The sequence below is a fragment of the Mesocricetus auratus genome, unplaced genomic scaffold (genome assembly GCF_017639785.1).
Source record: "Mesocricetus auratus isolate SY011 unplaced genomic scaffold, BCM_Maur_2.0 Super-Scaffold_100676, whole genome shotgun sequence".
Classification (NCBI taxonomy): Eukaryota; Metazoa; Chordata; class Mammalia; order Rodentia; family Cricetidae; genus Mesocricetus; species Mesocricetus auratus.
In genome coordinates, this window is record NW_024429266.1 from 58,737,015 (window position 1) to 58,751,828 (window position 14,814).

Sequence of the window (14,814 nt, forward strand, 5' to 3'; positions counted from 1 at the left end):
ATAGCTGGGCGGTGGTGGCGCACGCCTTTAATCGCAGCACTCAGGAGGCAGAGGCAGGGGATCTCTGTGAGTTCGAGGCCAGCCTGGTCTACAGAGCGAGTTCCAGGACAGCCTCCAAAACAATACAGAGAAACCCTGTCTCGAAAACAACAACAACAACAACAGCAAAAGGTTAGGATATAATATGAGAGAAAACGGATGGTACTTGCCTTGATGTAACGATCTTGAGTTGTTCCATCCATTTTCTTGGAAAGGACATAGTTTCATTCTTTGGGGCTTAATGAGTCTCCACTATGGACATATAATATGCTTTCTCATCCTTCCTGTCACTCGGTTATTGTGAGCAGCGCCACAATAAACACATGCAAGCAGGTCTGTGGCGTGCCAACATACGCTCTTTCAGACACTCCCCAGGACTGTCACAGTCAGTCACAGTTGCATATGGCAACTCTAGTTTTAGCTTTCTTTAGAAATCTCTATACTTACGTCAATAGCAGCTGAGTTGATTTTTGTTGCCATCAGCTGTCTCTAATGGTTTCCTTTGCCCATATCCTTATCATCGTCTGCTGTTATTTTTTCGTATTTTTTAAAGATTTATTTATGTATTATGTATGCATGGATGCCTGCATGCCAGAAGGGGGCACCCAATCTCATTATCATTACAGATTTACAGATGGTTGTGAGCCACCAAGTGGTTGCCGGGAATCGAACCTCTGGAAGAGCAGCCAGTGCTCTTAACCACTGAACCACCTCTCCAGCCCTGCTATTTGTTTTCTTATTGATGGCCTTTCCGCTGGCATGGGATGGCATCTTCGTGTAGTTTGAAATTGCATTTCCCTGATGGCTAAGGATGGTAGGCAAGTTTTCATATACCTGTCTGTTATTGCTGCTTCATCTTTTGGCGGTTGTCTATCCGTCAGCCTGTTTCTTGGTAGGGGGTTGTATTTGACTGTTTTAGTTCTTGGTAAAATCTGGGTCCTAATCTACTAGATGTATGGTTGGCAGGCTCTTCCTGTCCTGCCTCTGTCTCTTCAGCTCTGCTGGCTGTGGTCATTACTGCATAGAGATGGCTTTTGTTTGTTGCCAATTTCATGCAACCCCATTGGTCAGTTCTTGTTATCCTTCCCTGTGACATTGGAGTCCTTTTCAGGCAGTCCTTGTCTGTGTTCATATCTTGAGGCATCTTACCTTGCCTTTCCTCTGGCAGTGCCAGTCTCCTATCTTGGAAATCTCTTATTTTGAGTTGGTTTTTATGTAGCACGAGAGAGGGGGACCTGGTTCTATTCCTCTACCATTTGGATGTCTGGTTTTCCTAGCACTGTTGAAGAGGTTGCCTCTTCTGCAGCGTGTGGTTTTGGTCCCTTTGTTGAAAATCTGGTGAATGTATGTATGGAGTATTGACTCTGTACTCCCTTAATGTGCCTGCTGTTTTTGTTACCGTGACTCTCTGTGTAATTTGAAATCGGATACTATGATGCACCTTGCCTTGCTCTTCTTGCTCAATTGCTTATTTACTGTGTGGGGCCTTTTGTACTTCCATGTGAATTTTAGTCTTTTTTTCGTTGTTCTGTGAAGAACGTCTTTGGAATTTTGATGGGGATTCCTACTTTGCTGACGCATAAATATAGAAAGTCTTTCAATCTTCTAATATTTATTCCATTTTTCCCTACTGTTTTAAAGTTCTCATTATAGAGCTTTTTGCCTCCATGGTTAGGTTTATTTCTAAGTATTTTTGAAGCAGCTATGAATGGATTGCTTTCCTGATTTTCTTTCTTTCCTTTGGCATTTGGAAAGTGTGGATGCTGTATGCTGTTTCTGTATCCTATTACATTTCTGGGCTTCTTATCAGTTCTTAGAGTTTTTGTGTGGAGTATTAAAGCCTCTTTTTTTCTAGGCTGATCTCATCTACAAATAGGGGTAAGACGACTCCTTTTACTATTTGAATTTCTTTTTTTAAGCCTATTGCATTGGCAATGAATTATTTTTGCTTGTTTCTTCCACTGCTCTAATGAATATGAGTGGAGAAAGTAGATGCCCTGGCCTTGCCCAGGGTTACAGGGAACGGTCTCAGATTTTCCCTACCGGGTGAGATGTGGCTATATGCTGGCTGTATATAGCCTTTACTACGTTGAGATGCATTCCTTTTGTTCTCAGTTTTTTGGGGGGCTTTTATTATGATGAAGGTGGGTTAGAGTTGTCAAAGGTGTTTATTCCTGCATCTTTGAGACAGTTGTGTGATTTCTGTACTTGCCAATCTGTGTTCTGACTGACATCTATTGGTTTGTGTACGCTGAACCACCCTTGCATCATTGAACTAAAGACAAGTTGACCATTATAAGTTATCATTGCTATGTGTTACTGAATTGGGGTTTCTAGGCATTTTATTGAGAATTTTCTCATCCACATTCTTCGGGGAGATTGATCTATCATTCTACCCACTGCCCCCACAATTCCTTCTCTGTTTTTGGTATCAGTGAAAGACTGAATTTGTACAATGAATTTGCTATTTTCCTTTCCATTCCTGTTTTATTCCATTTCTAGTTTGAGACGCTCTCGTGCTGCTGCTTCTGTAAGGATAAAGGTAGAAATCATTCAGGTGCATGCTGCTCTTCATTTGGGAGACGGTTTATTAGAGTTTTACTCTTTTTGATTGCTAAACGTCTGTCTGTATTATTTACATTCTCTTGATTTAGTAGGTCCAATGTGTCTAGAAATGCAGATTTTCCAATTTATTGCTAATTTACCATTTTCATAATTTTGATTCTGCTGGCCAATGAGAGGTAAGATATTTGCATATTATAGTGTCTTTTTCAGTATTTTATTTATTCATTTTTTGTTTTGTTTTTTTGAGACATGGTTTTTCTGTGGCTCTGGACCCTGTTCTGGAACTGGCTCTGAAGACTGGGCTGGTCTCAAATTCGCAGAGATCCACCTACCTCTGCCTCCCGAGTGCTGGAATTAAAAGCGTGCCCCACCAACACCCGGCCCTTTTTCAGTATTTTAAAGTTTTCACAGTGTGTCCAATTAACCTCTGAGTTTCATTGGTAATGTTTCCTTTTTGATCTCTAATTCTATTAGTTTGGGTTCTTTCCTTCTTTCCCTTTGTGTCTTTCAGTCTCTTTCCTTCCTCTCTCTAGCCAGCTGGCCATCTCCATGTCACTGATTCTTTATATGCTTTTTGTTTCTATTTTCTTCTGCTCTTGTATTATTTTTTCATTTTTAATTTGAGGTTTGGTGTGTTCCGTTTTTTAATATGTGTGTGCACATCATCAAGTTATTTATTGATAATCTCTGGTTTTTGTGTAGTTGATTTTAGACATAAATTTCCTTCTTGTTATTTTTTTGTATCCCACAGATACAGGTACACTGTGTTCTCATTTTAATTTGATTCTAGGAATTTGTCATTGCTACCCTGATTTATTCGATGAGCCATTCACCGTTTGCTATTATATTGGTTGATTTCCATGTCCATTTATTTTCTGTATTTCTCATGCTATTGAGATTTAACTTTTTTTTGTACTGTGATAAGATGGCATATTAGAAATCATTTGTTTTCTTGAACATGTTAAACTTTATTTTCTGACCTAAAGCATGTTCTATGTTAGAAAATATTTTATGGGCTGCTGAGAATAATGTATATCCTCTGGCTGGTAGTGGAATATTTTGTAGATGCCTGTTAAATCCCTGTTATCTACAATGCCATTTAACTCTGATGTTTCTTCGCAGTTCATTGTGTAGATACCTATTAGGGAGAATAGTATTAAACCACCCACTAGCATTATGTGAGGCTTAACCTTGCTTGTATATTAGGTAGTTCTTGTTTTATTAAACTGGATGTGTCAATGCTCGGTGTACACATGTTTTAAATAAGCTTCCCTGTCACTTCTCTCTCTTTATTTTGTAAACACATGCCATCATGATCTTAGGAAAGTGCAGTAATTGTGTCACTCATAAACAACAGAAACGTTTGTCCATTCACTGAGGCTAAACTGCTAATCTTGGTACTGATAACCCAGTCTACTTTGTCTCTCTCTATCTTTAACTAACACCTTCCTATTAAAATTCTTACCTTCTAACTAAAAAGATGACTACAGTGTCCAAGAGATGACCCTTATTTCTCACTGCTATGCCTATACTTGATTTTCATTTTTAATATAAAGTATTCAGTACCTACCACTTTGTCTTTGAGAGCAATACTTACCACACATAGGAAGTCACTCCCGGAAGCCCCATTTTTATCTCCCCACTTAGAATTAGCTGATCTTCTGAGTAAGTTCCTGGAGTATTATGCCCAATAGAAGCTGCTGTGTGTTGTAAATATTTGTATTTAGTGTGTTTTCTTATACACTCAGTTATAATCCCTTCGAAGATAGTTCCTATATTATTATTTTGAGTTTTCCTGGTAGAAACATATTGAAACATGTAGAAACATCAGATCATGTACTCTCCAAGAACTTCACATGCGCTCACCAAGAGCTCCGTCCTCCACAGAAAAGAGATAATGACAGCCTGGTCCTATCTTGAGCTGTGGAAAACCTCTCACTCAACTCTGTTCCAAATGACCCTGGCCACCATTCTGATGGCTCCTGTTCTTGGTAAGTAATGGGGGGGTGATAAGCCAGATGTCACCACACCATGAGTCCGTCACATACCTGCCTCAAGCAATATCTAGTGGATATCCATTTTCTTTTTTTACATTGTACGGTACATTACATGTCCTGGCACTCAGGAATATTTGCTATACTCCCGACAAAAGAGTTTCATAGGTGCTTTTGATATTTTTTCGATCTACAAATAATCTAAATTCAAAGCAACTATGACCAGAAATAAATATATGTTAATCTAACAGTGTGACCATGAAAATACCCCATTTTTAAGTGGATATTTATGTAGAATAGATACAGATAATTCCACTGGGCCATGTGAAAGGTATTTACTATTTTATTTAATAATTCTTACTATGGGAGTAGGCTTAAGGTTTTTTTCCTCCTCAGGGCTGGAGAGATGGCTCAGTGGTTAAGAGTACTGGCTTCTTCCAGTGGTCTTGAGTTCAATTCCCAGAAGCCACAAGGTGGCTCACAACCATCTATAATGAGATCTGGTGCCCTCTTCTGGTCTGCAGGCATACATGCAGACAGAACCCTGTATACATAATAAACACATTTATATATAAGAAAGGATTTTTCTCCAAAGGTTTAATGTAGTCTCCACATTTTTATAATTCTTAGAAGCATTTTTAAAGCAGACAATTCATACAAATTCAAAAGCTCCAAGAGAGCATAAATGAACACTTCCTCCCATCCTTGTTTTCTGAGATAGCTGATCTTGCATATTGAAATATGTTTATGTAAAGTCAGGAAGACATTATTTGGCATGACATAGATGACTATATTTTGAGCAGGTAGATGTACACAATGAGAAAATAAATGAAGATGACCTGTTTTACTGCACAGGAAAGAGTGGGAAATTTCTATGCCTTTTGCAAAATCATCGTTACTATTGTCAGAAAGCACATGTCAGTGATCATCTATTGTGGTCATTGAGATTTGGGGTAGTGAGGGTCATGATGAAAAAGAAACACAGTCCTCCTTTCTTTGTAAACGTTACTGCTCAAATGCTGAGTTTCTGTCTCTCAAGATACAGCCTGTGGTGTTCCTTGTAATTTGATGCACAGGTGATTGCGGCCCTCCGCCCAGTTTACCGTTTGCTTCTCCAATCAACCAGTTGTATGAGACAACCTTCGCTACTGGAACTGTTCTGAAATACAACTGCCATCACGGCTTCAAGAAAGTCAATTCGAGCCATCTTACTTGTGATGAAAATGGCTCGTGGATCTATAGTATCTTTTGTGCCAGTGAGTATCAACCTGCATTCTCAGCTGTACTTTCCTCTTCTCAGAAACTGCTCATAGAAATGTAATAACTTCCTCAAGTCTAAAGAAAACGTTTGAACGAAATGGTATTAAAAGTTAACATTGCCTGGGGCTGGAGAAATGGCACAGCAGTTGAAGGGACTGGGCTTGGATTCTAGCACCCTTGTAACAAGCCTGGCGTCTGGTTAATGGCTGAGACTCAAGATCCTAGGACTCTGATGCCTTCTCTGAGCCTCCACCTGCATTGTTGTGTGTACTTGGCACACATATGCTCACACACACGCTCACACACACATACACGCGCACACACACATACGCTCACATACACTGGCTGAAATGATTGAAATAAATACTTTTAAAGATTAACATTAACTATGTTATTTGGAAAAAGGAAGTTGGGAGTGTACCATATCCTATTTTTAAAACACTGAGGATTTAAAAAGCTATTTTCTTCTGTCTGTGAACAAGGCTAAGCATTTTAAGTATGGATTCAGGTATAAGCCCACCAATGTGTTAAATTTTAGAGTACATTGTGGTTTACTTAATCAAATGAAACCGAGTATAGTTTTTTCTCTTTTTAAAGTGTTTCATAAAAGTTGGCAGTGTATTTATTTTTGTTTTTCCTCAAAATAACAATCCAATGAGTCAGGAAAAGAAATCAGCACTAGAATATACCATCAGCACTATCTGTAAACAGTTGAATTGATTTAAGTGGCCATTTACATTTATCTTATTAAGTTTTGTACATGGATACACTGTATCTTGATCACATCCACCCAAGTCTCTCCCTAGAGCTCCCTCCCCCCTCCAGCAGCTTTCTCTCTCAGCTTCATGTCATTTTTTCTTTTGCATAAACTACGGAGTCCAATTGTCTGTATGTGTGTGAGCTGTGGACTGGTGGTTGAGAACTTACCAATGAGTACCACCTAAAGGAAAAGGATTCTCCTTTCCTCAGTAGCCATCAATAGCCTCAGCCTGGGTAGAGCATAGAGAAGCCCTCCCCAACTCCATCCTGGAACTTTTTAATTGGCTCCGTCTTGTGCAGGTAGCCACAGCCGCTATTTCATGTGAGCAGCAGCTGTCACATCCAGAGGACGGCACCTCTCAGCTCTCTTCTCTGTCCTCGGCTCTGCCATGCTTTTTGCCGGTTCTTTCCTAATGTCTCTAAGCCTTAAAGGGTGCGGTTGTGGGTTGCTGTGAATGACTCACCTGTCACCGAGCACTCACATTGACTTACTATCAGCACTTTCAACAGTTAGGAGTCTCTGTACTAACCACTACCCTCTGCTTCTATGACCAAGGCTGAGGGTAGTCCAGGTTTATGGGTATAAACATAAATATTTTGAAAGCCATTTGACAACATGACCATTTCACCAAAGAACAATAGTAGGTTTTATTCTAGGGCCTATAACCCCCCTATATCCCCAGTCATGGACCTTTGACCAAGTTTACAGCACCAGGAATGAATTTTCTTCTGGGGAGCAGGTCTCAGATCCACTTTATCCAGGCTACACCACAACAGTCAGGCTGTTATTGTAACAATGGGCAAATCTTGCCTACTGCAAAGGCTAGTACTGCAACATGCAGGGTCCAGTGCTGAGTAAGACCATCAATGTCTTTTCTCTCCCAGTAACCTGTATAGCACATTCTAGCATCAGGAAAGCTAGCTAGCAGGGAGGAAGTTTACTATTTTTGTTTGTTTGTTTTAGATTGATTTCTTTTATGTCCTGTAGCCAATGAATGTGGTATCTTCTGCAATAGGGTTCTATCTACTGTGGTTTTGGTGGGAAACCAAGAGCAATGACAATAGCCTATATTGTTTGGGTGCCTCTGGGGATTTTCTGACCAATAACTCCCAGGAAGGTTCACTGAGCCTGGCTTTGAGATGTTCACTTAGTAACCCGTCTGTTCCCGGAGCAGCACTCTCCCTCCACCCACTTGGGGTAATTCTGTTTAAGCTCCTTTTAAATTTATGTTTGCTATAAACTAGTGGGGTTTTGTAAGTCTTCTCCCTTATCCTCCTTCCCCCCACCCACTTGTCACCATTCCCACTTAAACCTTTGGCTCCCAGCATACCTGATCTTTCCTAGCACATGTGTTACACTATTTCCTTTTAGTATATCTTTTTACTCGGGTTGCAAGATCATAGTTTACCATATAACTTTGCCATGTACACTTCATTTTGGTTAACCCTCCCCCCTCCCCTCCCCACTTCTCTCACTCACTAGCTACTTGAACCTTTCTATCCTTATTACTCCTTTCTTTTCTCAACTATATCCTAACATCCTCCATAAATGCATCCCCCAGTGGCTTGTTTCTAGTTTCCTGCTTCCACATGTCCTTAGACTAAAAAACACAGAAGATTTGAAGCTTGCATACGCCTTTTGAGAGAAGACATGCATTGTTTGTTTTGGGTGACTTCAGTCTGCATGATTTTTTCCAGTTCCATTCATTTAACTGCAAGTTTCATGACTTCGTTTTTCTCCACAGCTGATTAATATTCCTTGGTGTATATGGCCCACACTTTCATTATCCTCCAGCAGTTGATGGACATCTAGGTTGATTCTGTTTCCTTGCTACTTACTGCGAATAGAACGACAATGAGTGTGGTTGTGCAGGTATCTCTGCAGTAAGATAGAAAAGGTGTACACCTAGGAGTGGTATAGCTAAGTCACTTCATCATCCTGTTCTAGTTCTATGACAAAATTCAACACTGACTTCCAACACTAAGTACTCCCTTTCCCTTGATTTTATAGCTTGTGAGTGTTTAAAACCACTAACCATCAGCTTAATTTTCCTCCAGAGAGACGATGCAGAAACCCGGGTGAGTTGGTCAATGGGAAAGTAGAAATTACAACGGATCTCTTCTTAGGGTCAACCATAGAATTCAGCTGCGCAAAGGGGTAAGTAAGAATGAATCGAGTTGGAAGCAAGACTTTTCTTTTAATTAATTTTATAAGGAGTTAACAATAAAAACTCTGTAAGTGTCTAGAAAGTTCTTGATTCAACACAGTCCCATTTATCCTTCAAGGGTCTGGCACCACGGACCTACATACTCCCACTAGATTCTAAATGTTTACTCTTCTAGTGAGTACCTGCTTGGGACCACACCTTCAACACCGGAGCCTTTGGTGGATATTCCATAACCATACTATAGCAGATGAATTTTTTTCAGTTTGTATCAGTCCTTATTACAATTTATTCAATACTCTCTGAAAACAGACATCTGTGCATTTCTAATCTCATTGCATACTATTCTCAAATTCACTATTTTCTAGATATGTATATAGATATTTCTAAAGTTTACAGTTCCAACAATGGGATGGTTGTTCTACACCAGTGGTTCTCACCATGGGTTGGGACCTTTTTGGGGTTGAATGACCCTTTCACAGGGATTGTCTAAGGCCACCAGAAAGTACAGATATTTACACTGATTCATAAACATAGCAAATTTAAAGTTATGAAGTATCAAAGACAATAATTTTATGGTTGGGAGCCACCACAACATGAAGAACTGTATTAAAGGTTGCAGCTTTAGAAAGGTTGAGAACCACTGTATCTACATAAAAGACACACTGATATTTTGATAAAGTCTGACAAGTGGCTCTTCATACACTGTTAAAATTTTTATAATGCAAACTAATGTCTGTAATGTATAGTTTTCCTGCCAGCTGCCTGGGTCCCGTTGCCACTTTAGCCCCCAAATAATACACGAGACACTGTATTAATTATGAAGCTGTTGGCCATTTGCTATTGTTTCTCATTGGCTAGTTCTGACTTAATTATTGACCCATACTTACTAATATATATTTTTGTAAGGTCTTATCTTTCCAAGGACACCCTCCTGATGAGGAAGATCACATGGCGACCATCCTTCTTCACTACATTTCCCAGAATCCTCCTCAACTCCTAGTCCCACTTATCTTACTTCCTTATTGCCAACAGTGCTTTATTTACAAATACACAGAAGGATTTCCCCCATCATCTCCTCTTTTCTATCTAAAGAAAAAGAAATGTTTTAGCTTTAACATAGTCAAATTATATATAATAGAACAGTTATGAAGTAAGAACCATAGTTATAGCCAGGCATAGGTGGCGCATGCCTTTAATCCCAGCACTCTGGAGACAGAGGCAGGTGGATCTCTGTGAGTTCAAGGCCAGCCTGGTCTACAGAGTGAGTTCCAGGACAGCCTCCAAACAATACAGAGAAATCCTTTCTCGAAAAACCAAAAAATAAAAAATAAATAAATAAATAAAATAAAGAACCATAGTTACAATATTTAGTCTATTAACATTTAGTAAGATTTAAAGAAAGTATTTTATCATTTATCCTATCTGTGTGAGTTTAAAGTCTTATATGTAGTTATCTGTCTTCAATTTCACCAAAGACCACAAAAGGATAGTATATAAACCCTAAAACTGACGAGGACATCGCGCTACCTGGACAGTCATTCAAAGTTCCTCTGTAACGTTGGGACATCCATCTTCAGTCCATAGGCCACAGTGTGTCTGGCAGACTTCTCAGCAAAGCAGGAAATTTTAAACTGCCTGCCTGCATTGGCAGTTTGTCAGTCATTTTTCTGCATCCTGCAGAATGTCTGGCAGGCTCTTTCATAAAGCAGGAACCCTGTAGGACTGTCCAAGTTCAGCAGTCACTTTCCTGTGGATCCTGCATGTCCAGTTTATACAGCAACAGCCAAACAGTCCAGGCAAGAGCAGTTTCTTGCCCAAATGGGTAATCTTTCCATGTTGAAAGCAAACTCCATAGCGAGTTTCTTCAATGCCCATCTTCCACTCAGACGTAATTGGTGCTGCCAGGAGATATTCTGTCTCACTATCATGAAAAACCCTAAACCATTTAAATGCCATAGATTTGCTGAAGGAGGCAGAGGCAGGAGGATCATGAGTTCGAGGCCAGTCTGGACTGGTGGCTGCCACCAGGCCAGGGAGGGAAGCAGAGGACCGAGAGGATGGTTAATCTTACTTGCTGACACCAGATAATGCGGAAATATTAAGATACACAAAATAGGGATATCCTATGATATTTTATTGAGGAAGAAATCACATGAGAATCCAAGAAAGGAGAGAACCAAAGGTCCACATGCTGCTTTCCAGGCTGAAACCGGAACCCAAAGAGAAAGTGTCTCCTCCCCCTAGCTCTTTTTATTCCCCGTGGTCAGCGCTATGGGTACCTAAGATCTCTCCCTACAAATGTCTATTTCTCAAAGTTCCAATCCCTTCTGTCTCTCCCATTTTCCAATGGGATTAGGTGATGTTTTCCCTTTATCCTTAGAATTCTTTTCATACTCTAGATTCCAGTCCTTCACTGAATATGTAAAATGTGAAGTTTCCTTCCAGACTGCAATTTCTTTTTCATCCTCTTCACAAAATCTCTTACAAAGAAAAGAATTTTAATTTTGGTATGATCCAGTTCAGCAGTGTTTCTCCCATGAAACATTGTTTTGGTGTCAGTTAAGAATTCTTTCCCCAGACCTACCTTCCCCAGTAGGTCCTAAGACACAGCTGCCTGTCTCTTGAGCCATACCGAGGACCTTGAACAGTAAACCAGGAGTATTTCCAGCACCACGTGGACAAAAATGTACCACGTTACCCAGGAGGCTGCCACTGCCACCCAGGGCTGGAAACAACTCTGGTCAACCATCTTCTGGGTCCAAAGGAGCACTTGAGCCTCTCCATATGTTTTTTAGTTTTTCCTAAACATTCTATAGATTTAAATTTTATATGTAACTCTATGATGATAACTTTTGGTGGAAGCTGGTTTACAGAGTTACCCTCCTCAAAAGTACTGTATTTCATTATGATATTCTTATGTATATTTGTATCTATACCTTTTCCTAATATGTCTGCAGGACCAATACGATAGAAGAATAGAACTTATTCATGAGAGTTGTCCTGTTATTTCAAGATATACATGCATGGCCCCCTGAATGAAGAAATAAATAAATAAAATGTTTTTTAAAAGTCACATTTATTCTAATAACATAAGATAAAGCCATTTAAGATAATATCTTAGCCTTCAGACATATCTGGGTCTACTTAGAGGCTTTCTATTCAACAATTCCAGTGTGTTTGTATATTCACACAATAAGTTCCTTGCTTTTAATTTTTATTTTATATTTTCATAATTTTTGTTTTAATGCTCATTTCCCCCTACTCTTCTTCATACCTATCCTTCTACTATCAATTATATGCATATGTATGTATATATGTATACATATATATATTTATGCTGAAATCTTGATTCAGAACATAAGAGAAAGCATGGGATATTTGTATTTCTGAGGCTAGCTTATATTGCTTAACATGATGCTCTTCATTCCAATTTAATTTCCTGAAAATGAGACAATTCCAATCATAGGACTGAATAAAATTCAATTTTTTGTATACACACACACACACACAGAGGAGAGAGAGAGAGAGAGAGAGAGAGAGAGAGAGAGAGAGAGAGAGAGAGAGAGAGAGAGACTTCCTCATTAGCATTTGTTGTTGGTTTACTTGATAATAGGTATTCTGACTGGGATGGTGTGGAATCTTAGTGTACTTTAAATTGGTATTTATTTCTCTGATAGCTAGGGATACAGAACATGCTTTCTAATAGCTATTGGCTATTAGTACTTCATGCATTGAAGACTAATTTATTTGCCCATTTGTAGATATGAATCCCCTGTTGGATGTACAATTGCCTGAGAATCTCTCCTATCCTATCTCTTCAGTCAGCTGACTGTATTGTACTGCCATTACTATACAGACACTTTTTAACATCATGCAATCCTATTGGCCAATTTGTGAGATTGTTTTATAAGTCATTAGAGTAATTTTGCAGAAAGTCTTATTGTATTCTTGTATCTTGAAGTGCATTTTACGTGTTTGCTCTAGCAATTCAAGGGTTCTGGTCTTCCATTTCTTGAATTTCATACCGAGTGAGTAGGAATCTACTCTCATTCTTCTACAAATGGGGACACAATTTCCCCAGTACCATTTGTTGAAGAGCTTGCCTTTTCTCCAATACATGATTTTTTTCCACCCCTGACAAACACTGAGCAGCTGAAGCTATGTAGATTTATACGTGTACTACTTCATTCTTTTTTTGTTACCATGGCTCTGAGATTAGATATCAAGACATCCTAGCATTATTTTTTCTGTTTAGGATGGCATTGACTACTTGGTTTTTTGTGTTTCTGTATGAATTTTAGTATTTGTCTATTTCCATGATGAATAGTGTTTTTGATGGGAATCACATTCTACTTTGTCTTAGTTACTGTTCTATTGCTGTGATGAGACACCATGACCAAGGCAACTTAAGAAGAAAGAGTTTATTGAGGGCTTACAGCTTCAAAGGATGAGTCTATGTCCACTGTCAGGAAGTTTGAGAGTGCATGGTATTGGAACAGTAGCTGAAAGCTCATATCAAGGAGCTAACTGAGAATTGCATTCCCCCAGTGACCACCAAATCCAGCAAAGCCACACCTCCTAATCCTTCCCAAAAAATTACCCCAACTGGGAAACAATTATTCAAACATAGAAACCTATGGGTACCATTCTCATCTAAGCTACCATGTACTTGTAAATGACTACTTCATTTTGATACTATTAATTCTGCCAACCCATGAGGATGGAAGGTGTTTATGTTGTTGGTTCATCCTCAATTTCTTCATCATTTTCAAAATTCCTTCTTTACTTCCTTGGGTAAGTTTATTTCTAGGATTAAGAAGAAAACAGATGTTGTGAATGAGATTCCTTTCCTGGAAAATGTATTATTTGTCTATAGGAAACCTCCTGGATTTTATGATTTGATTTTGTCTTCTTCTGCTTCCTGAAAGTCCTGGTTAGGTCTAAGAGTTCTCTAGTTAGAGTTGGGGGTGTCTTTTAGGTAGAAGATCATGTTATCTGCATATAGGGATACTTCTCCAATTTTTTGTTTATATCCCTTTTATTTCCTTGTCTTGAGTTGTTGTTATAGCTCTGACTTTAAGCACTACACTGAATAATAATAGAGAGTGTATTCTTTTGTCTTGCTTTTGATTTTAAAGACATGCTTTCAGGTTTTCTCCCATCTAGAAATCTGTTGACTACAGATCTCTCATATATAGACTTTATTCATTGAAATACGTTCTTTGCATTTTTGGATTCTTTTGAGGCATTTATTATGAAGGATGTCAAGAACATTTTTTGCATCTTTTGAGGCAATCATATGATTTCTGTTCTTAGGTTTCCTTCTGTATTTAATCATATTTACTGATTTGTACATGTTAAACCAACCTTTAAATTCCTGAAATGAAACCAATGTGGTCATGATGTTGAATATTTAATGTGTTCTTTAATTTCATTTGTGAATGTTTTGTTGAGAAAAATTTCATCTGTGTTCAACAAGGGACTTGATCCCTAGATTCTTTTATGTGTCTTTTGCTGGTTTTAGTTTTTTGTTAAGTTTTACTGCATGGTACTTGTCAGTATTCCTTTAGAAGTAATTTACTTGTTCCTTTTTCCATATAACTTTTAAATTGGTTGCTTTCTTTTGACATTTGGAAGAATAAATAAATAGTGATGTTCAGTCTTCATAGTCAAAAGTTAATTATGTCTATTTTCAGGCCTATTTTTTGTGTGTATCTATGTGTTTCGGAATACTTATAAAAGATTCCTTTACATAAAGGGGATAGAATGAATGCAGTATGGAAAGACAAAGGAAGGCTTCAATGCAGTGGGAGGATGGGATAGAATGGGGAGTTTGGGGAGGATACCCAGCACTGAAGACCTTTGAAACCTCCTATTGTAGAAGCTTCCTGAGGAGCATCCACACTGGTTGTCATGGTGGCTGGAGCAGCTTACATCCCTACTGATGTATTAAGGTCTTTTATTCTTTGCATCTTCATCCATGTTAGTTTTATTTCTTTTCTGACTGGGAGCAGCCTGGCCTTCAGCTT

General features: G+C 38.8%; 1 protein-coding gene across 3 annotated transcripts in view; it reads left to right on the forward strand.

The window, feature by feature from the left end:
* LOC101827079 (zona pellucida sperm-binding protein 3 receptor-like) overlaps positions 1-14,814 on the forward strand; it is a 47,854-nt gene that overhangs the window by 4,547 nt on the left and 28,493 nt on the right. For 2 of the 3 annotated variants that reach the window (XM_040739136.1, XM_040739138.1), the window contains exons 1-3: positions 4,478-4,595; positions 5,675-5,854; positions 8,676-8,775. In XM_040739136.1, the coding sequence (XP_040595070.1) occupies positions 4,502-4,595; positions 5,675-5,854; positions 8,676-8,775 (374 nt within the window). In that variant the 5' untranslated portion in view covers positions 4,478-4,501. Of the gene's footprint in view, positions 1-4,477; positions 4,596-5,674; positions 5,855-8,675; positions 8,776-14,814 lie in introns of those variants that run through there. The other variant, XM_040739137.1, reaches the window with a different exon arrangement.